General features: G+C 39.4%; 2 protein-coding genes across 2 annotated transcripts in view; one reads left to right on the top strand and one right to left on the bottom strand.

Moving 5' to 3' along the window:
* The window catches only part of WDPCP (WD repeat containing planar cell polarity effector), a 159,600-nt gene extending 150,754 nt beyond the window's left edge, over positions 1 to 8,846 (bottom strand). Inside the window, exons 1-2 of the mRNA XM_049799747.1 lie at positions 8,780 to 8,846; positions 5,604 to 5,685 (exon numbers count right to left, since the gene is read on the bottom strand). The gene's annotated coding sequence lies outside the window, so the exon portion shown is untranslated. The remainder of the gene's footprint in view (positions 1 to 5,603; positions 5,686 to 8,779) is intronic.
* A 345-nt stretch (positions 8,847 to 9,191) lies between these two features.
* MDH1 (malate dehydrogenase 1) lies at positions 9,192 to 20,978 on the top strand. The gene is made up of 9 exons (XM_049799768.1): positions 9,192 to 9,315; positions 14,670 to 14,768; positions 14,990 to 15,086; positions 15,973 to 16,148; positions 17,491 to 17,613; positions 17,746 to 17,922; positions 19,550 to 19,663; positions 19,876 to 19,965; positions 20,332 to 20,978. The coding sequence occupies exons 1-9, from the start codon at positions 9,313 to 9,315 to the stop codon at positions 20,455 to 20,457; spliced, it is 1,005 nt and encodes a 334-aa protein (XP_049655725.1). The 5' UTR covers positions 9,192 to 9,312; the 3' UTR covers positions 20,458 to 20,978.
* The last annotated feature ends 771 nt before the right edge of the window (positions 20,979 to 21,749 follow it).

The raw sequence follows: 21,749 nt of genomic DNA, 5'->3' as shown, positions 1-21,749 counted from the left end.
TCCAATTTCACAGGCAACTGGCCCACTATTGTTAAAAAAACTTCTCTCATGAAACTCTAAGCAGGTATGAAATATCACAGTAGACATTTTCCTGGATGCTACTGTCTACATCAGTCAAAAGTGCAAACAGGAAAAAAGTCAGCTACAGATGGAAAAGAACCTTACTATTTCCCTAAAGACTGTAGAACTTAATTTTCGAACAGAAACATACCACTTGCCCTTGCTCTGCCAAATACTGAGATACTTAATCATATAAGAATATATTCATGCTAGAGATTTTCTAACCTTTTAGAAATACTCTTCTGCTCTTTTCCCAGAATCTTGTAAGATGGGGACTCACTTCTGAAATAGCTTTGCTATCAAATATGGCATATATAGGTTATAGAAACATACAAGTTTAATCAGCACTTTTTTGACTTAAGTTCACTGGTGGGTTTGCCAAATTAACCAGACCAGAATTGTGTAAATATATAATTAAACCCCATTTTGTATTTGCATATTACCTGTTTCTTAAAAGTGTATTCATCCTCTGTTTTGGTGGTTTTTATATTTACAAAGATACTCTAAAGTTTTGTCTTATTAAGAGAAAAATTGCATAGAATGAGAAAAACTTCTGTGGTAACTTTGGGATCTTGTAAATTAGCAATGAAAGCACTGAGATAAGTCTTTGGGAGTATATTTGAAGTTTTAATGAAAGAGTCAGATTACAAAAAGCCATAGTGGGAGTCTTATATGAGGAAGCTTTAAAGTTAGTTGCAATGTATTAAAAAACAACATTCAAATAAATTATTTTTCACTGCAGTATGCCAAGTTTTTGGAGATAGAATTAAAACTGGGCTTTCATTTTAGACCAAGTAAAGCATAATATTAGACTATAATACTGCATATACTAGTGAGATCCAAATGCCCATGGTGTTGCAAGAGAACATTTTCCCTCAGGCATTTGAAATTTAATGCTTCTTTAATATTCTCTGTTGGATATTGTTAGAATGGAATTTCAAATATTTCCTGCAATTTGAGTTAAAGATTACTGAATAATGCTGAGCAGCAAAAAATTTTTGAAGCATACATCTAAAGCTGGCATAGTAGCTTAATGTCCTGTTGTTTCTTGCTTTAGCAAAATTAATTTCTACAGTCTTCAACCATGAATTCAAGCACCACCTGGAGATACAAACCCGTAATTTAACTGTGGTGCATTTCTCGCTCCCTTGACTAATACACTGAGGCTAGACCCTGGATGTCAGCTATAAAAGGAAAAGGCCATTTCATAGCAATACTTTATATTCTCCTAAGTCTGACAGTGGGCAACTTGAAAAACAGTATCTGACCCATTATTTTAAATAAATGGGATTACCTGTCATGAAATAAATGTACGTGGTTTTGCCTATATTAAAAGTATATATTCTACTACATAGTCAAGAGTAACACCTTTCCAATAGGACTCAAAATATTCAAAATGCTTTTATCCATTTAAGATCCAACCTCTTCACCATACGCATTAGTGCATTACCATGGTTACTCAATACAGGTAAGGATAGACTGCAAATTAAACCTAACAAAAAGGCATAGTTGTATCACTCTAGAAACAAACTAGAAAAAGACTAACTATAATCATGATTCCCTTTGCTTGATTACTTCATGGAGAACCCTCCTTCATCCAAAGATGCAGCTGCTTTCTTTTCCATCATTTGTGTCCACAGTATAAGTGATCATGTTCCTGATTTTGTTCCATGGCCATGGTTCCCTTATCATTCATATAGGGCACATGCAGACTCACTCCTTGGCTCTCTCCTACTGGAAGCCTGCCAATTCCCCTCAAAATGGCTTGGAACACTGCTTCAGACGCTATTACTGTGAGTTCAAATGAAGCAATTCTTCAACACCATCCCAGCCAGATAAGGCAACTCTAATGCCTCCATAACAGGCCCAAAAGTTTTAAACATTGATCCTCAGTCTCATAGTGTAACAAAACCATTCTCATGGGTTCCAACATAACCCTCATTGACACTGTGAACTGAAAAACCAACAAAAATATCTGTATACGTTTTGGAGCTGCAGGACACTCAAAGTTACGTAGCATTGGTATGGCTAATAGAGTCCACACAACTGGAATCATGGGCCTACACTTTCATTAAGAGATGGAGACAGTTTAGCCTTACAGTGTGCAACTCATTGAATACAAGCATGTGCAGAAATTGAGTACTTCTGTTTATGTGAGGACAATGAATAAATACAATTTCTTCTTTCCTTCCTCAAGGATCAGTAAAAACACTGAATATGGACAGTACTATAAGGAACACAAAAACCATCCATAGACTCTGCTGCTGCTTAAAAATCAATTTGGCTAAGGTTTCCAAAATCAGGCCAGATACCAAAATGAATCTGTGAAGCAGCAGATAAACCTCCATACAGGAAACAAAGTGTTTAGTTGGCTCTTAAGCTTATTATTGATAGATTAATGTCTTAAAAGTTATGTTTCACATATTAATAATGTCATTAAGATAAAAATTTATCAGTATTTTCCTTCTCTAAAGAGTTAGTTTTTAAACAATTAACTTTAAAAAGTCAACATCATAAGACACCATTCTCCCTCCCCAGGTATTTCTAGTGATATTTCCTTTAAAATATCATTCAATACTTGAGGAAAAAAAAGGGAGAAAAATTCAATCTGTGTAATAGCAGCTATTAACAACTTAGTTCTGTGAAAATACAGAAACAAATACAAATCGATACTGTAAAACAAGCTGAAATATTTTAAGCAAACTGTGTGATCAAAATTCACAGAAGTAACCTTAATGAGAACAGCACTTGTAGTTACGCAACAGGTTTGGCATGGAAGAGCATCCATCAGTCATTCTGACATGGAAAGAATGGATAAAGGAAGTAGATGGATTCACCCACCTGCACTGTGTCTAAAAAATGGAAAGTAATCATTATGGCTGGTAACTTCTTGTATCAAAATGTATTCCTTGATTATCAGGTTATATCGAACAAGTGCAAAAGAAAGTCATGTAAGAGAAAAAGCAAACATTAATTTTCAGTAGAAGCTGTCTTGCCACTTGACTAAATGCTTAACTCATTTTAAAAAACTTACAAGGACATCAGCTTAATGTTTAAGTCTGTTTTTTGCGGTGGGTTTTGGTTTTTTGGTTTTTGGGGGGTTTTGGGGTTTTTTTAATTGTTGTAATGAATTAACTTAAGATTACAAGGTTTGGTTTTGTAGAACTTGAACTGTTACACAGGTCACTTCTTTACAATACCAACCTACCTCTTCTGCATGAGTTTAAAACACATCAACACTTTTATATGGATTTATAAAACAAGAGGAAACTGAATGAAGAAGCTATTGCATAACACCAAGATAATTTTTAGAGGTTCATGAAAAAAAGCAGATTTTCTTTACTCATATGCTTACAGCTAATGCATTAACCTGCTAGTTTTACTGAACAGGAATATACTAAAACAGGCTGGTATAACCTTCATTCAAAAGAAGCAATGCCATGGATATGCCCTGGAAACTCACGATATCAACACAACAATTTCACAACACTCAAAAAATCAAATGAACCGAGGAAATATACCATTACTTTTGATCAAAGTGACACTCTTTTTTACATGAATCCGTAATCTGACATTCTTGTTGCATTTTAATTAGGAAGTCACATTTCCCAAGGAAATTGCTTTATTACTTTTATACATTCTGCATGTAAAAAAAAAAATATCTTTAGCTGCACTTTAATGCAAGTGTTTCAAATAGTTAACTAACTGAATCAATGACGTCCAGATTATGGACTGGCAGTTTTCATCACAAATGTCCATTCAGGTTCTATGGTCTAGAAAACCACTTAGCAGAACAACCAGAGAGCAAATACAGAAAAGCACTTTGTCATACTCATGCCATTCTCCTATTTGCAAAGGATGCTTTTACCCCTCCCGTCTCTCCATTTCCCATCTCCCAAGGGTTTGCTAAAGCCTCTACCACCTCAATCCACCTACCATGGGAAGAAGCACCTAATCTACTCAGAAGTTACAAGTCACAACCAACCTCCTCCACACACTGACAGAAGTGAGTAGAAAATCCATACATTGCTGTCACAAAGTGTCTGTTCAACCAAGAAAAAGACAGATTCGCGTTAAGGTAAAAGAGAATCCAGTAAGACTATTTCTCATACGCCAGGAACACAATTCTCCTGTTCTCTTTGTAATAATTCAGATATCAACTTTGCTGAACTTACAGCCAATATACTGAAGTCTTTGTGCGCATGTGTGCACATTTTGGTGGTTTGTTTTGGTTTGGTTTTTAACAGGGATCCTCTATACCCTTTTAAGAACTGTGACAAGAAAATCCTCCAAAAATGGTTCACAGATGGTAGACGATGATGGATCTTCCAGGGTGTCTCAGCTTTGTCTGCAATGGGGTTGGTAATATCAAGCAAACGTGCTACCACAACCCCTAGTCAGTGATGGGAGCACTGCAATACCAGGACTGCACTCCAGGCACCAGAGGCCTACAAGCATCAGACCAACCACCTCAGATCTACCTACACACAGACAGCAAAGGAGGCCTTAACTGTTACACTGTCCTCTGTCAAACATACATTAGCCGTATGTGCTATTAACTGACTTAGAAACAAGAAACAACAAAGAACATTCTGGTCACAATTTTTATTAAGTTTTGACTCATGAATAGTTCATAAAGATTACTAATACATATTACAAGCATGCTATACATCATTTGTGTCTCTTCACAGTCAGTAGGCACATGAGTACAGAATGTTTTATGGCATCCTATCTAGCAATTAAAAACATACTAAAGATTGTATAGATCAATTAAAGAATGATTAAATACCTGTAATTATATAAAAACCCAACTGAACTATTAAGAAGTAAAAATGAAGCCATAGGATAAAATGAAAACAGTTCCATACAAGGTAAAATTTCTCTTTAAGAAAGTTTTCTAAATCACAGAGAAAAAAAAAATCAGGGTTATAAGCAGAATTTCTAGATATGTCATTTCTTCATACCATTTAATGTATATGCAGTATCACATAACTGAGGTTTAGAAATGAACAGTGAAAAATCAGCTTTGGACGTTAGCACTAAGAATCCAAAAAAATAAATAATGTATAAAAATATAAATTCTTAACAAAAACGTATCTACTTTCATTTTCTAAACTAAGATTTTAATTATTCTTGGTTATATCTACATCTTTATCTTTTTTAAACTCTATTACAGATTTCTCACATACTTTTAAAAATCGCTTTTGATCCTCTTAATCCCATTTCAGTATTTTTTTGTAATGCTTTATTTTATTTCTGAAAAATCCCTTATTATTATTCCCTTGGATCATAACCCAGAAGAGGCTTCCAAAACTGTTCCAATTCTACTATTATTTCTAGGGTTGAAACCGGCCATTATATAGTTAATTTTTTAACATTTTAACGTTTTAAACATTAATTATATCACACAGACTTAGCTACAAGAGATGTTTTTGTATTAAAAATTGTAAGTAAATGCATGAGATAAGAGAAAAAATATATTATACATGGGACAATAAAAAGATAACTTCACACATTATTGAAAATTAAGTGTAAAAACTTACCTAAAAAAATTCATCAATTTCTATTGGTGGCAATGAAGAAAAAGAAAATCCCATCCAAAATACAGTTAATGAACACAGCCAGCTGTTGACAGAGAATAATTAATTTTAAAATATATTTTAAAAAAATTAAGAGAGAATTCTGGCAGACTACCCTTCAAAACTACTAGTTACCTTGAGAAATAATACTTAATCCCTGCAAAACGGAGATTGAAACATCCTGAGTATTGCGTTGCTTAATTACAGCAATTTCCAAGTAATTCAATATCTTTTGAGTGCAAAAACTGTAAAGTGTATTTCAAGAATTAGCTGAGAGCCCAATCCACATGCACACTAAATTTCCATTACTTCTTTTGCACGTAGTATGTTTCCATTTATGCAGATTTTTGGCTTAAAGCACTACGCAAAGACACATACTAATAAAACATGGGGGAAGCATTAAAGAATATTTTAAAATTACAACACCTTTTAATCTAAAAAAAATATTAATAGAAAAGATAAAAGTGGCATGAAAATTATAAGACAGTAACAAACTGGAGGAAATCTGAAGACTGTGACCAAGTTCACAGGAAAAACAGCATTAAATTTAGAATGAAAATATCCAAAGCTTTGAAAAGGTGATTAAGACTAATTTAATTAGCAAAAATAAGTCAAATACACCACATGTCTTGGAGATAAATATTAGATGGAAGAAGATTTGGAAGACTGGGCTTCAGAAACTTGAATGCTGTATGTTTATAGATTCCCACAGTGACAACAGTCTGAAAACAGTGGCATGATTTAACAGCATGAGAAGCACTGCCAACAACCAACACTTCCTACAACACCAGAAAGCTTTCTATCCAGAAGCAAAGGACATATTTTAAAAACTAAAAAACACCAGGAAAAAGAGTTGTAAAAACCAGATGGGGAGACAAAAACATGTCTCATTTATTTTCGTATATTTACATTTTGCTTGGAAGATATTAAAGCTTAACAAGCAGAAATAAAATTTAAGCCAAGTAAGAAGGAAATAGTCCAATTGTTAGGTTTTGCTAACTTTAAAAATTACATATTCATAAAAAGCGAAACTTTAAGGCATCTTTAGTTAAACCAGCACAAAAGAAAGTGCAGACGGTCTTAAACCAATTTAACTCTATCTTGGACTAATTATACTAGGAACAGATCTAAAAGAAACTGATATACTTGTCTCTGACAAACAAAAGTATTTACACGTGCTTTGCACCATATTCATTACAAATCACTTTCAACACAAGACATGTTATCTTCAACAACAAAAAATTAAAGGAGGACACGCTTGGGCAAAAAAGGACCGAGAATGAAAACTGAGCCTCACCTATAGAAGAAAGTTTGATTAGCTTAACTGAAATCCAGTAAACCAATACAACCTGCTATGCTGACACACACTAATCAGTTTACAGCATGCTAACATTGACTTAGCCGAAAACTGATAAGAAATCAATTTAAACTGAACCAATTATGCTGAGTGGAAATTGTTAGGTCCATATGAGGCTTTGCGTATATTTAAATCTTAAGTAATGTTAAATAGCATTAATTAAGTCTGTACAATGTGTGGGTGCAAAAAAGGTTAGAGTCACCAGGGTAAAGCATTTTGGGATACTTTGGAATAATCTGACTGGAAAACAAGCTTCCTTCTACTTACCAAGCCTCTCTACATTTCACAGCAAGCCAGACCTCAGCTTTGCTTGCAGCTATTTGGCTTTCAAATTCATCCCCAGAAGGGAACCTAGGTACAATCCTCATTCATATTAAAAATGTATGGTTATTAACTGATATAAATCAGTATAGTTTGACACAAAATAAACTAAGTATGACTGTACCTTTTCAACTCTGACACTGCAGTTCTCTGTACTGCAGAAGCTGTCAGAGGTTCAGCTAAAGACTTGTTCAAGCCACAGGAAGTTCCGAGTTGTGGCACAGGCACAATTAGCAACAAGACTCACTAAAATGAGAACACTGCATGACAAGCATAAATGCTCACATTTTACACCCACTGCCCTAAAGGAGTAACTTCTAATTTCTGTCTGAGGACTGAACTAGAAATTGCATAAGTGTACACACTATTTAGATTGTTTAAAAAAAATAAAAAAATAATACAATCGACTACAAGGACTAGAGTAAGATTTAAAACTAATCCTGCAGAAAAACATTCGGTCAAGTGAGACTTCACTAAAGACTTAGCTAAATTACAGAACTTGTCCAATAAGGAAACCTGTCATTATCTAAGGGGAAAAAAAAAAAAAAAGATCAACTGCCATCCAAGACTCTTTTATAGCATAACAACACAGTTTAAGAATCTGTGGGTTTTGCTGATGTATTTACGCCAACACCAGCCTCACTTCAGGCACAGACCAAAAGAGTTTACTTCAGTCAACAATCCAAAACACAACCAAATTAATAGTTTTATTTTTGTACAACAGATCACTAGTTTAGTCACTGCTGTTTTAACAGCGGAGGAGCACAAGTAAATTCTCACTTTTCCCTACTGCAAGTAAATAAAAGGAAACGGCCAAGCACAAGCTCACAGGATTTTGTAAAGTGCAAGTATAGCTATGCATCTTCTAAAGGGCCGAAAGAAAGGTGCCACAGGCAGCAGGGAGAGAGGAAGCAAGGCAAGAAACCCGGAGCCTGCACGGGAGCCAGAGGCAGCACCCAAGGGCAGCGGTTTTGGGCTCCCGCGAGGCGGAGGTGCTCGCAGACAGCTTCCCAGGGCCTGAGGGAAAGCCGGGCAAGAGGCTGCGGCGCAGAAAAGGCAAAGAGAGGGCTGTGCCCGTCCTCACCGCGCCCGGGGTTTGCCTCAGGAGAGGAGCTCCCTGCCTGCACCCCCCCCCCCCCACCGCACCCGTCTCACTGAGGCGACGGGCGCTGCCCAACGGCCGAGCAGCGCCGGCACGGCGGGTGCAGGGGGGCGGGAGCCTACAAGTAACGCCCGGAAACGGCCCCGTCCCGCCCGGATGCCCGCCCCAGGGAAGGGTACGGCTAGGCCGCGCACCCGAACCCACCGAGCGCTCCGAGGAGACGGGGCGGGGCGGGGGGGACCGGGGCGGGGGGAACGGGGAGCGTTCCCGCCGCCGCCAGCGCCAGGGTCTCGCCCGCCCGCGCGCGCGCCGCGAACGTGAGCCCCCCCCGTCACCTAGCAACCACTGAAGCACCGCCACCTGCGCACGCGCAGCAGCCATGCGCTCTCGAGGCGCTCGACGTCCCCAGCCGGTGGCTCCGCCCGCGCGCATGCGCCTCTCTGCCCGCACCTGAGGAGAAGGCGCGCAACGCCGGCCCTTCGCCCGGCGCATGCGCAAACCCGCTGCCGCAACCCCCGGCCCTCCTCTCCCAGGAGCGCATGCGCAACCAAGGGTGCCGCCCGTTGCCCCCTAGCGGCTCTCAGCAGAGCTCCTCTCGGGCCGCTGCTCTGCGCTTCAATGAATAGGGCAAGGCGGGGGGGGGGCGGGTAACCGCTGCCACGACGCCAATAGCGCCCGGGGGCGAGGCGCGCGTGCCCGGGGCACGCTGGGAGTTGTAGTTCTCCCCCAGCCCCGAGCTGCGCGGGCGGCGGAGCTGCGACTACAGTCCCCAGGCGGCCGCGCGGAGCGGGCGCGCCCCGCCCATCCGCGCTACCTTAGCGCAGGGCTGTCGCGGCTGTAGTCGCGCTGTAGAGGTGACCTCGAGGTTGCTGGATTCGTCGTTCCTCTCAGCCATGGTCGGTACCGCTCCCCGAGCTAGGGGCCGCTCCCTTTAGGTGGCGGTTGGGGCGGGGTGACGGCGGGCTGTGCCCCCTCGCCGTGGAGGTTGGGGCAGGGGGCTCCCGTCAGGCGGAGGTGGCTGCGAAATGGCGCCGGCTCCCCCCGCCTCCTCATGCCCCGCTCCTCGCCGGGCGGCCCGTGGTGCCGCCGCAAGGCCCCGGGGGTGACTTGAAGGTGCTGGGGGCACCCGGGGCCGGCCTCGGCCCCCAGGGAGACCCCGCCGGGTTGACCTTCATCCAGCCTGGGGACTTGGGGGTCGGTGTCGGCCTCTGCAGTGCTGGCCTCGTGTCGCGTCTGCCTCCTCTTGGCTGACAGGGGGTGGGGGGGAGGTCAGCTTGTGCTCCCGCTGGGGTCACCCCGGCGGAGTGGAGCGAACCTCTCCGGCTTGCCGCTGACCCTTCAGCGGTTTAATTGCGACTTTCCCTGCAGCCGGCGCCTGGCTGAGTCCCGCGGTTAGCAGCATGACCTGCGGGAAGGTGGGGATGCTCGCTTCTTGATTTCGTGAGGCGTTAAAGGTTCTGGGTGCAATTCTGTGTTAACTCGAGGGGAAAAGTGCCTGTGAAATGTTTCCCTCTCTTGTTTCACCCCCTGTTTGCTGTCAGAAATCCAGCTATTTGCCTAGGTTCTTCAAATTGCTGAGGAGCCCTTCTAGTTCTGCCCTGAGGTTACACAGGTGAACTGGAATGCTTTGCTTTTCAGTGGCATATATATGTATGCACACACACAAACTTGCGCAGAGACCTTGCTTTCCTTCATAATCGTGAAAAATCTCCATGTTTTTCTAGACTTTATACCCTGTTATTAAAACCTTTTCTTTCAGTACGTTGCTATAGAAAAGATGCTTGCATGCTCTGAAATGTGGCTTTTTATTTCAGCTGTACACTAAAAAATACTGAAACCTGTAAATCTCATCTATCCTAGTTCTTCACCCTTATTTCTGTTCAAAATATGGATTCTCAGGAGTGACCACAAGGCAGCAAGTTTCAGTTTGTACTTGAGCTTTCAAAACATTGACTGCTGTGAATTTGCTGGTCTCCAACACAACCAGCTGCTATTGAAACTTACTTTGATGTCCAGACTTTTCAGAATATCACTGGTTTTGTCTTACTTTCACTATTCTAATTATGCATTTGGTGTTGGGCAGGGGTTTTAAACTTCTGCAATAAAATCATCTGTCTATTGACAGATGGACGTTGGCTATTAGTTAAATGAAATGGAAAAAGTTTTTAAGGGCACCTGTCTCAAGGTCATTTCTTAAGGAAAGAGTTCCTTTGGAATTCAGTCTATGACCCACTGCTGGGGTTGCTAAAGTGCATAACTGTATTGCTGATACTTTCTACCACACTTCCAAATAAATTTACTGTTACTGTAACTCTGCTTTAAAGAGGGCAGAGCAAAGGGAAAGGTGGTTAGGCAGGCTTTAGACTTTTGAGGACATGCAGTTTAATGCTTAAGGCATTCTTGTCAAGCAAGGTGGGATAGCTTAGTTGGCTTTAATATTCAGGAATAACATTAGGTTGATAATATTTTACACACAGTTAAATTTATCAGTAATGTTTATAGAGGTCCTTTATAATTGTAAGTAGTAATGCAAAGTCCATCACTTGTATAGACAGGACATAGATTTTTTTTCTTGTTCCTACATTTGATAGATTGTGGGTTATTTGATATCACACTTTTACTTACCTTTGTAACCTCCTGAATAAGTTTTGCAGTATAGTGCTATTTTTCATGTATGGCACTAATATCTTAGGTCTGCTAGTATCAGCAGTAATCACAGAGATAATTTAAGCACTGAGTTCTTAAGCCAAAAGCGGGGGGGGAGGGCATTAAGCCCACAGCTTCCTCATTTGATATTGGAAGCTTCACTTTTATCTGTGATAATTTAGGAGGGAGAGAAATCCTACATGTTTGCTGAATTAGAGGGAGAAGGCTGTCTCAGGATGCAATGTTCACTTTTTTCCTTCCTTTTTATCATTACCTTTGCTACTCTTTCAGTTTCCTAAAACTTTTTAACTCTACATTGGCTGTATGTTGAGTGGGGAAGGCTTGGAAACTAAATAGTTCGGTTAGATGTTGTTTACTTTGTCCTCTGGTTCTTTTATACCTGAGAATGAGTGAGTAAAGGTCACCTCTGTAGTTACCACAGTGTGAAAGTATTCTTACTGAAGTCCAGTGTAGGAGCCAAGTCACGGATTAAAGTGCCTGAACATGAATGTGTGAAGCCTACAACTTCCACTGGGGACCTACTCATTTCTCAAAACATCCAGCCTCCAAAAGTAGCCTCAGATGCTCAGTGATACAGATTTTTATATGTGATGTAAGTTTTCCAGGGAGAATTAACTGTATTTTGTTAAGAAGCACAACATTTTTGGCTTGTTAATCTAGCTCCTGGAATGAAGAGAGCATGAAAATTTCTTTGCTAGTAATTGCTCACAGTTGGTGCAGGGGCAAGGGAGTGCAGGGAGAGCTTGTATGGAAATCAGTGTACTGAAGGCATGGAGAGAAAAAAACAGGTAGGCAGTACTCCTCACTAGTTTAGTTTGTTTCTTCCTCCCTCCTCCAGCCCAAAATAGGAGAAGAACAGGAAGGATGGTAGTAAGCAAAAATAATTTTTTTGAGAGGGTAGAGCTGAATCATGACTGAAGGATTTTTAAATTTTTTTTAACAAGGCTGAATGTTAAGTCTCTCTTGGTAAAAAAAATAAAAAATAAAATAGTCCTACCTCTTGCCTTTTTATCTTCCACTCCTTCCCTCTCTTGTTAAGCTAAATAATGCTAGCGGATAGACTGACTTTGTTTGTTTGTTTAAATCAGATTAGCATATGAAGTGCAGATAATGGAGAAAATTCTCATTTACTTTCCCCCTTTTGGATCACAGGTTGCAAATGAGAAGGAGCTTAACTTCTTAAAATCCTTGTTCCGTTCACTGGAAATTCAGAAATCAATTCACAATTGATTTCAGATACCATGTGAATCGAAGAAAATGTGTTCTGCTGTTATCTGTGTGAGTTCCAGAGTAGCATGCTTAGCATAGGATCACTTTCCATGTGCTGTTGATATGGGTTTTTGGCAGGCCAAGGTTTTGCAGCACAGTAATTTTCCAGTACTTATTTTTCTAATTAATATGATTAGCTGCCTTGAAAGAGTGTTCATTGTTCCCTTTATGTAAATAAAATGTAGATTCTCCTTAAAAACATGCTGAAAAGTTGGCTTTAAAATCTGATATGCACCTTAATCTGTGCTGTCCATCATCATTCAGACATGGTACATTTGGATGGTATAACTTCCCTACTCAAGAATAGTGTACCAAAACTAGTTTTGAGATTTAAAATGGCAGTAATCGATTGTCTGCTCTCCTTTCCCCTTGTGATGGAGTTTTGACAAGGTTTGAGGGATGACACTTGCAGTAGGACACGTTCAAAAGAAAATAATGCGGTTCAGCACCGTAACAGGTAGCCATTTCACCAAATATTTAAAGAATCATTCCCATAATCACGTTGAGGTCTAAATCTGTGAGTTCAGTAGTTTAATTTCCATCACTTATGCTCTCATTTTATCTAGTACCTGGTAAAATGGGGCAGGTGGCCTCATTTTTATGGTTATCTAATGTTAGCTTGATGCAGTTGTGCTTGGCTGGTCACTTCTGCAGAGAGAATACACTCAAATCCCAAAATGGTTTTCCTATAAATATCGATGACAGGAATGTTGGTTGGAAAGGATCTCTAGAGGGCATCCAGTCTGACCTCTTCCTTGATCTGAGTCTGGAGGTTGTCCAGTCCAGCCTGATAGCAAGGTGTTTGCCACTGCTAAATCAGGTCATACATGTTTTTACATCTGGGCCTTGAAAACCACTAAGGATGAAGGTTGCACAGACTCTCTGGGTACCCTGTTCCGGTGCAGCAGTACCACCTTAATCAAGAATTTTTCTCTTCATTTGTAGCTGTTGCCCCACATTCTGCCATCTGCCACTACTGAAAGATGTTTGGCAGCGTTATTTTTGTAACCTTTCTGTAAGTAGTAGTAGGCTGCTGTTAAATCACCCCTTGTCTTCTACCTTTCCAGACTATGCCCAGCTCCCTCAGCCTCATCTTATAGGACATGAACTCTGGGCCCCAACCATCTGAATAATGCTTGCCTGGACCCTCTTTAGTTTTTCAACATCCCTCTAAAACTCAGAGTCCCAAAAACAGACTTAGTATTCCGGTTGCAACCACCAGCACTAAGCAAAATGCCTGTCTTTGCTCTGTGAGCTACGCTCTTCATAATGTAGCCCAGTATGCAGTTAAATCACTTCAGACATAATTGAATGTGGAAGACGTTTTGTCCATAATTCAAATGATCATCTTTTAATTATGTGAAAAAGTAGGCATGGGATTCTTACTGGCTGGTTGGAGTCTGCTTTTTCGTGTCCTAGCACAATCTGCCCAAGCCCTGTTGCCTCTAGGCAGAAAGGGAGATACAAATAACAGGCTTACAAAATACTGTGTTATGAATGTCCTTTGGTATGTTTCCCCTTTCAATATTAAATGACCTCTGGAGCTCCCCAAGTCCTGGTTCTGATTAACAAAATGGAATTTTGCTATAGGGTAGGCTATTTTTTTCCCCCTGTTTGCAATATAGCAACATGTTGGCAGTCTTCTCCCAGCCTTTTGGAGTTTTGGGTCAGTTGGACAATGAACAGTTGTATTATGGATATTAGTTTCTGTATTTGTCTATAACGTAGCTTTTGTCTGTGGATTTGTTAAACTGCTGCATAACAGTTCAGTGAGGCAGTAGTTTTAATTCCACTAGATTCCTTGGTTTCTGGCATTCAATAAGTTCTTTGGTTGCAAGTAAGCATTCAAAATGCTTAATGGTAACAGCCCTCAAAATTGAAAGAATGTGAAAACTGGTGAAGTGTCACAGCTCGTAAAACTTCTGTAGTAAATTTGAAGTATGAATGGGCAATCTAATGAGTGGGTACATGTTGTAATGCCTTATGTTAAAAAGGAAGTGTTAAAAAGAATACAAAGATTTTCAAATAGATTGTTATTCCTGGCATTTTGGAAGTTTTTCCAGGAGCAATTCTTAAGGATATATTTGCAAGAGTGGTCTGTTTCTGTAAAAGCAAGTAGAGAAATTGCTTGTGGTTCTAGCAGAACAGAAGGATGATCCCAGGATCTGGGCCTGATCCACATTTAGGCACATGCTTTCATCCAGGTTAAATAATCATAACCTTATTTCTGTAGTAACTGTTAATTTGTACTGCTCTCGGATGGTATGAGCTTGCACTGTGTAGCTGTGTCTAAGTCTCTCTAACTTTATTGAAGGGTGAACCAATCAGAGTCCTGGTGACTGGAGCTGCTGGGCAGATTGCTTACTCGCTTCTGTACAGCATTGCCAAGGGAGATGTCTTCGGCAAAGAACAGGTAAGTTACCAATGTGCAAGTAACTTATTCTTTAAGTGGGGAAAATGGAGTCCTGCTCTGTTATGCAAGCTTTCAGTTGTTGGTCATGCTGAAGTTTTTCAGTTTTCTGTAAATGGATTTTAAGTCTTGCACTAGATAGCATTTTCTAGCAGATAACAAGACAAATTAATTTTCAAAACAGGTTAAGCCTGACTTGCGCTAAACCATTTCTTTCTTTACAGCCTCTTATTCTTGTGCTGCTGGATATCACCCCCATGATGACTGTATTGGAAGGTGTAGTGATGGAGCTGCAGGACTGTGCCCTACCGCTGCTGAGAGGTGGCTGAAAGAAATTTTTCTTATATGTATAAGATGTTCTAGTACAACTGTTGCATTTATGAGTTCCTGTAGCTGGCAAGAAATTAAGCAGAAGAAAATATTAGATGATCCTTTCTTGGTTTTACATTTTGTGGAAGATAATTTAACTTAGGATGTAAGCTCAGAAGAATGTCATCAAATCAGCTTTGTGTAAAGAATTGACTATTCAGATACCTGGGTTTTGGTTTATGTCATCTAAACCTGGGTCGTCAGCATGTACAATGAATTGTCAGATACTTGTGCATTTATGCATTGTATTCTGGCCTAGTGGTAAAGCATTGAATCTTTAGGTATACCTAGATGCCTTTACTAAGTAATTAAAAAAAAATAAAAAACTTAAACAAATCTAGTCTTTAGAAATACCTTCTACATAGACACAAACTGAAAAATTGCTCATCAAGTTGTGTAAACAAGTTAAGTTTTGATAGTTTGAACAAGCAGAAGAAAGGAGCAAGTAGATGCTACTGCATATATGCTGGTGCTTGCCACTGAAAATTTTTTGTAAAAGTGAAGAACAGCATATGTACATATGTGTACATATTTAGATAGACACACATGAAAGGTATCTTTTTACATAGATTTTTCCTGTGTTTTCAGAATTTATATCTAAAGTTTTAGATAAATATTTGTATATATAAACTGTTCACTGGCAAGTATTTAATCTGTGGAGTTAGGGCTAAATGACTACACTTAACATTTTTGGAAGGGGAAGGTGGTGGTGTTGGCAGATCAGTTTATGTACTATCTATGAACCAAAGAATATTGCCTTTAACACTTTGCCATGAGTATTTATCTTACGGAGATTATTCCCCCCCCCCCCCCCCCCCCCCCCCTTTCCTTTTTTTAGAGGTCATTCCAACAGACAAGGAGGAAGTTGCATTCAAAGACCTTGACATAGCAATTCTGGTTGGCTCCATGCCAAGGAGAGAGGGCATGGAGAGGAAGGATTTACTCAAAGCAAATGTGAAAATTTTCAAGTCTCAGGGTGCAGCCTTGGACAAGTATGCCAAAAAGACTGTCAAGGTGAATATAGAAACTGAATTTTAAAAGTTAACTCTCTGAGTTTTGTAGAGATTAAATACATTGTAGAATGATATTGTGCAAGCAGGAGCCTATTTAGTGCAGGCATTCCTTTCCTTAAGCCCTGGAAAATATACCACAGTCAAGGTTAGATGAGAGATAGTATGTTAAATACACAGATGATTTAGTCCTTAATTTGTTTGGTGAAAAAGATAAGTCTTATATTGTATTGCTGTAGTCCACACACATTCTGAACTAGTTACCAGCAATTCTTAAAAAAAAAACTATATAAAAAAAAGAAAAAGCAGTCTTCTGCTCGTTATCTTTCTTCTCTGGGAGAACTAAATTATCTACATGCAGCTGCCTACTTCATATCCATCTGTGGCTTTAACATAATGACCCTTAACTTCAGTATCAATATGGAATTACAGTTGCACAAAAAATCAGCTTTATTTAGGTTGTTTGCGTCTTGGTCTTTGGAGCACTGGAAGCTTTTAATTGTTCTCTCTCAGATTCCTTCAGCACAGTTAATGGGATCATGTGGCTGCTCTCCTACTGCTCTTAATCTCAGACCCAGATTCCAACTGTGCTTTGTAACTGTCTTTTTAATGTCTACTTCCTCTGCTGATGAACTTCCTACTGCTTCTAAAGACTTGTTTGCTTCTTTATACAATTGGTATAAAAACTATCAATATTACTATTGCAGAGTAATGGAAAATTTACTGAACTCACTTTCAAAAGGGGAAATGCAAAGAGAGGTTTGCAGATTAGCTTGTGTGATTGAGAGTATATGGAGCTTGACATTAATCATCTGAAGCACATTAGTAGATGAAGGATGAATAAAAATCAGTTTTCCATAGTAATAAATTGATCTAAATCCAGGCAATATTTTACTTCTAGCTGCCTATGAACATTGAGATAAGTAACTCTTCTGGCTTTCTTAATTATAAAGCAATTATATAAAGCATTTGAAAGGTGATGGTGAATTCACTGTGGGCTGACTAGTGTGTATGTATCTTGCTTTCCCTGTATCTAGTAGCATGAGGTTTGAAGCCAGGCTGTGGGTCAGTGTGCAGATCTCCCTAGAAGTCTTGTTCTCTTTCATGTTTGAATGTCAAATTATAACTAGCTAGAAAATATTTTACTGTGCAGTTATAGAAGACTCGGTGACTATGAACAATGCACATATAAAACAACCACGTTGAAGACGACCCAGAGATTTAGAAAACTTAACTTCTTGATAGCTTCTTTGAAGGCGAAGCCATGTATTTCTCTTGAGGGAGTTGTTTTGCAGAAATAGCTTCTTCATCTTCCTGTGTTCCCCTTCCCCTTTTTTTGTTTTTAGGTTGTGGTAGTTGGGAATCCAGCAAATACTAACTGCCTGATTGCATCAAAGTCAGCCCCATCAATACCAAAGGAAAACTTCAGCTGCTTAACTCGGTTGGATCACAACAGAGCTAAATCTCAGGTAAAAAGGGCCTATTCAAAGTAGAATGCTTTCTGTTGTCTCTGCTAAATACAAACAGAGCAATGCTCTCAAAGAAGCCTGTGAATTGAGAAGCTGAATTTAATACATTGGACATCTTTAATTTCCAATTAGATTGCTCTGAAACTTGGTGTGACTGCTAATGATGTGAAGAATGTCATCATCTGGGGCAACCACTCCTCCACTCAATATCCAGATGTTAATCATGCAAAGGTAAATGTGAAAGGAAAGGAAGTTGGAGTTTATGAAGCTATAAAAGATGACAGCTGGCTGAAGGGAGACTTTATCCTGGTAAGATCTTGGGGTTTTTGATTGGTTTTTTTAAATGGTTATTCTGTGCTTCTGCTTTGTTCTAACCTCATGTGAAATTATAACTATGTAACTGGCTGACTGGGTGAAGCAGCTCTTCCTATCTCACTAGAATAAGTCACTTCAGATAGCTTCTCTCTTATCAGTTACTTGCTTTTGAAAAATCTAAGGCATTATGAAAACGAATGTAAATACTACTAGAAAAATCCATTTGGAGTGCTAAAATGATTCAACAACAATAATTTTGATCATAGCTCAGGTGCAACTCATCTGACACACAAATACCATTGACATTTCACTATGATGACTTTTTTGGGCGGCTTTGTAGATGACAAGTAGGGTGATCTTCCATTTGCTGCTCCCCAGCTACCAAAAAAGCCCAGCAGCCCTCCCCCTGCACGTGCATGCGTTTGCGCACACACTTTCCAAATCTAAATCTGTGGCCTCGTCAGCAGCATTTCTAAAAAGTAATCTGAAAAATCTAGAAAACACCTGCAAATGTCTTAATGTAGGGTAGCAATTAATAATGATATAAGCTGGTAAAACAAAATAATGGTACTAACTGATTAAAAGCACAGGCTGCCTAAATGCAATATCAAGTGAAACAAGGATTACTAAAGCCCTTGATGAACGTGACTCCAAGTAGGTGTACTTTGCTTGGTATTGCAGTATTACTGACATGCTGACAGCCAGGTACTGTATCTTGGCCAAAGCACCTTTAGTTTGGGACTGAGGATGTGTTTTGTCGTATGACCGTGCTCTGTCCTGTCTTGTTTTTGGATATAGCTTATTTCAGTTCACGCTTGTTGCTACAGAATAAATGGTTGTATGCTGGCATACAAAGTTCATGAGCCAGAGGGTAAGCAGAAACCTGTCCTTGTCCTTGATCCTGCTGTATCTCATGTGGACAAGGCAGGATACTGGTTTGGCCTTCTAGGTGCATTGTAATGCTGGTCTATGCTAGAATGCTTTGCCTAAGATAAGGAGATTTCATGATTCTTGCTTTCTAGACTGGGGTCTGGTTGGCATAGAGCCTTACCAAAACTTACTAAGAAAAAAGTATGTGAGGTTTCAGAAGCTATGCTAATTCTAAGAAGTACAATTCTTAAGTAAAAAATTTCTTAATCTAAATTTGAGTATAGGGAGGTAGGTTCAACTATCTTCAGGAATTAAATGAATTTTATGCATTAAGTATTGTAGGATCGAGACCAGCAAGTAGTTCACCTTGGTATTCAGCAAAAAACCGTAACTGTCAGTGTTGCTCTGAGGCATCTGTTACTATTGACATATATGAAGTCTCTTGGTGGTAAAAGCTTGAAATACCTGGTTGGTATGAGAGAAGTCAGTGGGGTGCTAGCTATAATACAGGTACTGAGAAATGAGCCAGCCTCTGAAATACTCCATTATGTTCTTGTCTTGGCAAAACTCTTCTAGACTGTATTTCTGGATTGTATGCCATGTTCACTTAGTGATAGAGCTATGTCTTGACTGATGAAATTAAGTAATGATGTAAGGCGGTCTTTCCTCATGGTGTTTACTAACAGCTTTCAGACCAAGCCATGATTTTGCTGCTTTGCAATTTAGGTTTGGGGTTTTTTCTGAATTGCAGACCGTTCAGCAACGTGGAGCAGCTGTTATTAAGGCTAGGAAGCTGTCCAGTGCAATGTCAGCTGCCAAAGCTATCTGCGATCATGTGAGAGACATCTGGTTTGGCACTCCAGCGGTAAGATGTTGCTCTTGAGTAAGTGCTTGTTTGCCTGATGGCTTTGATTACATGCCAGTGTCTTTGACCTCAAGTATGTGTGTTCAGAGGGGGAAGAATCTGTCTTTTTCTGGAATAAAGTGTGTCACAGGAGATGCCGTATATTGGAAATTAAAATTTTGCTTGCTTCCAGCAGTGAGAAATGTATTTATCTCTTAATTTTCTGGTTTCAGGGTGAATTTGTTTCCATGGGAGTAATTTCTGATGGCAATTCTTATGGTGTTCCTGAAGACCTGCTGTATTCATTCCCTGTTGTGATCAAGGTAACTAGACTGTATTTAAATCCACATATCTTCTGCAAGACATAGCTAAACTGTCATATGAGCTTAACAGCAGTGCTTTTAGTATGGGACTGCGGTTGCTGGGATGTAGGGGTTTTAGCAGTCTTTCACAGAGTGGACCATTATTAACCATTTTGTAGTAGTTATCAAATAAGTACTGAGAGACAAGTAGAATCTGGTTATGACTAGCTGGTGCTGGTTGCATTCTTTATCTGAAAACAAAGTTAACTACTGCCTGAAGTGTTCTTTAAGGCCATAAACTTTGTGTCTTATGCTGCAAAGTTTCCTTCATGAAGACTGAATTAAGCTTGTTCTAACATGGAGGTTTTTTTGTTTGTTTTAAAACAGGACAAGACTTGGAAGTTTGTTGAGGGACTTCCTATTAATGATTTTTCTCGTGAGAAGATGGATCTGACTGCTAAGGAGTTAACTGAAGAAAAGGAGACTGCTGTGGAATTCCTCTCCAGTGCATGACTAGGTGATGAGGAAATACAAAATCATTTAAGAGTGGAAGAATCTAAAAGTCGTCTCTAAGTCTTCTACCAAACACTATTCCTGTATTCAAGTCAACTGTCTGTGACAATTGTGCATTTTAAGGTTCATATGCTTACTGGTACTGTTGTGCCTATTGAGTTATTAGCAAAAAGATTATTAAAGAAGTAAAACTAGTTTGTTGACCAAACTTTCTGTCTGTTCAGTACTAGTTGCTTTCTGTGTATGATACAGAATAATTGTTTGCCTTGGCTACTAACACACAATCTGAGTTTTGATTAGAATTTGGCACTATTGGAACACGTTCTAGTCCGTGATCACTTCAGCATCTTATGGCTCAACTGAAAATAAAATTAGAATGCCAGTATTTCTCCTTGAACCAGTAGTTCAGTGACTCAAGTCTGTGACTGGACAGACTCCAAGTATATACTGTTCACTCTATTGACAAACATTGTAAGCATAAACAGAAATATTAAAAGATGCTTAATCACGTAATGGCTAAAGAGCAGTCTGTTGCGCTTTATTTGCATGTTTTAGTTATGTAACTAGCAGAATTTGATAGTACAACATAAAAAAAACACTGGAGGCCTATTTTAAGAAACTGAGGGAAACTGGTTTTAAGGAGCTTTATTGATGACTAGCACTTCATTTGTCTTTCCCAGGCAAAATTGCTTTATGTCGACATCAGACACAAAAGCCTCAAGGCAGATTTGTATTCCAGCACTGCTGTTCAAAAGCAGTGTTGGTACTGTAGCTCAGTATTAATTTGCTTTGTAGCTTCAAAGCTTTTTGTCCCAGGAGACAGGGACTCACTTGGTTAAGACCAAGTGAGGTTAATATACTTGCTTGAGAATTTTCCTAGTGCAGCCTTACAAACATTTTCACATCAGGAAGCTATTTCAAATATATTGTACTGTAATTATTCCTTTGTAAATGCACAGGTGAAAGTTGCTGTAACTCTTCTCCTAGACTCCTGCTTTGTGTGTTCCTACTGTAGTAACCCACCTTATGTAGACTTAGGGGATTTAGACCAGGTTTGTTGTTCTGGGAATTTCTTAGATGTACTACTACCTGTTCTGTTTGTTTTCTAAGCACCTTAAATATTTCCTGCCCTGTTCGCAGAGTGCAAATTCTCACGATAATGGGATTTTTCTCATATACAATGTCAGTGCTAAGTTGTCTGTCCTGTTCCAATGTAAGTGTTTCTGCCTTGTTCTAAAGTAAATCTTGGGTCTGTCATATCTGTCATCTCATTTCCCTTTTTTTGGTTGGTT

Source organism: Accipiter gentilis, chromosome 5 (assembly GCF_929443795.1).
Source record: "Accipiter gentilis chromosome 5, bAccGen1.1, whole genome shotgun sequence".
Lineage (NCBI taxonomy): Eukaryota > Metazoa > Chordata > Aves > Accipitriformes > Accipitridae > Astur > Astur gentilis.
Note: the sequence above shows the minus strand (reverse complement) of the source record. Positions and strands in the feature narration are given on the sequence as shown.

Coding starts and splice junctions, on each gene's coding strand:
- MDH1 (XM_049799768.1), top strand. Junction 14,769..14,989: donor ATGTCTTCGGCAAAGAACAG/GTAAGTTACCAA, acceptor CTTTCTTTACAG/CCTCTTATTCTTGTGCTGCT. Junction 15,087..15,972: donor TGCCCTACCGCTGCTGAGAG/GTGGCTGAAAGA, acceptor TCCTTTTTTTAG/AGGTCATTCCAACAGACAAG.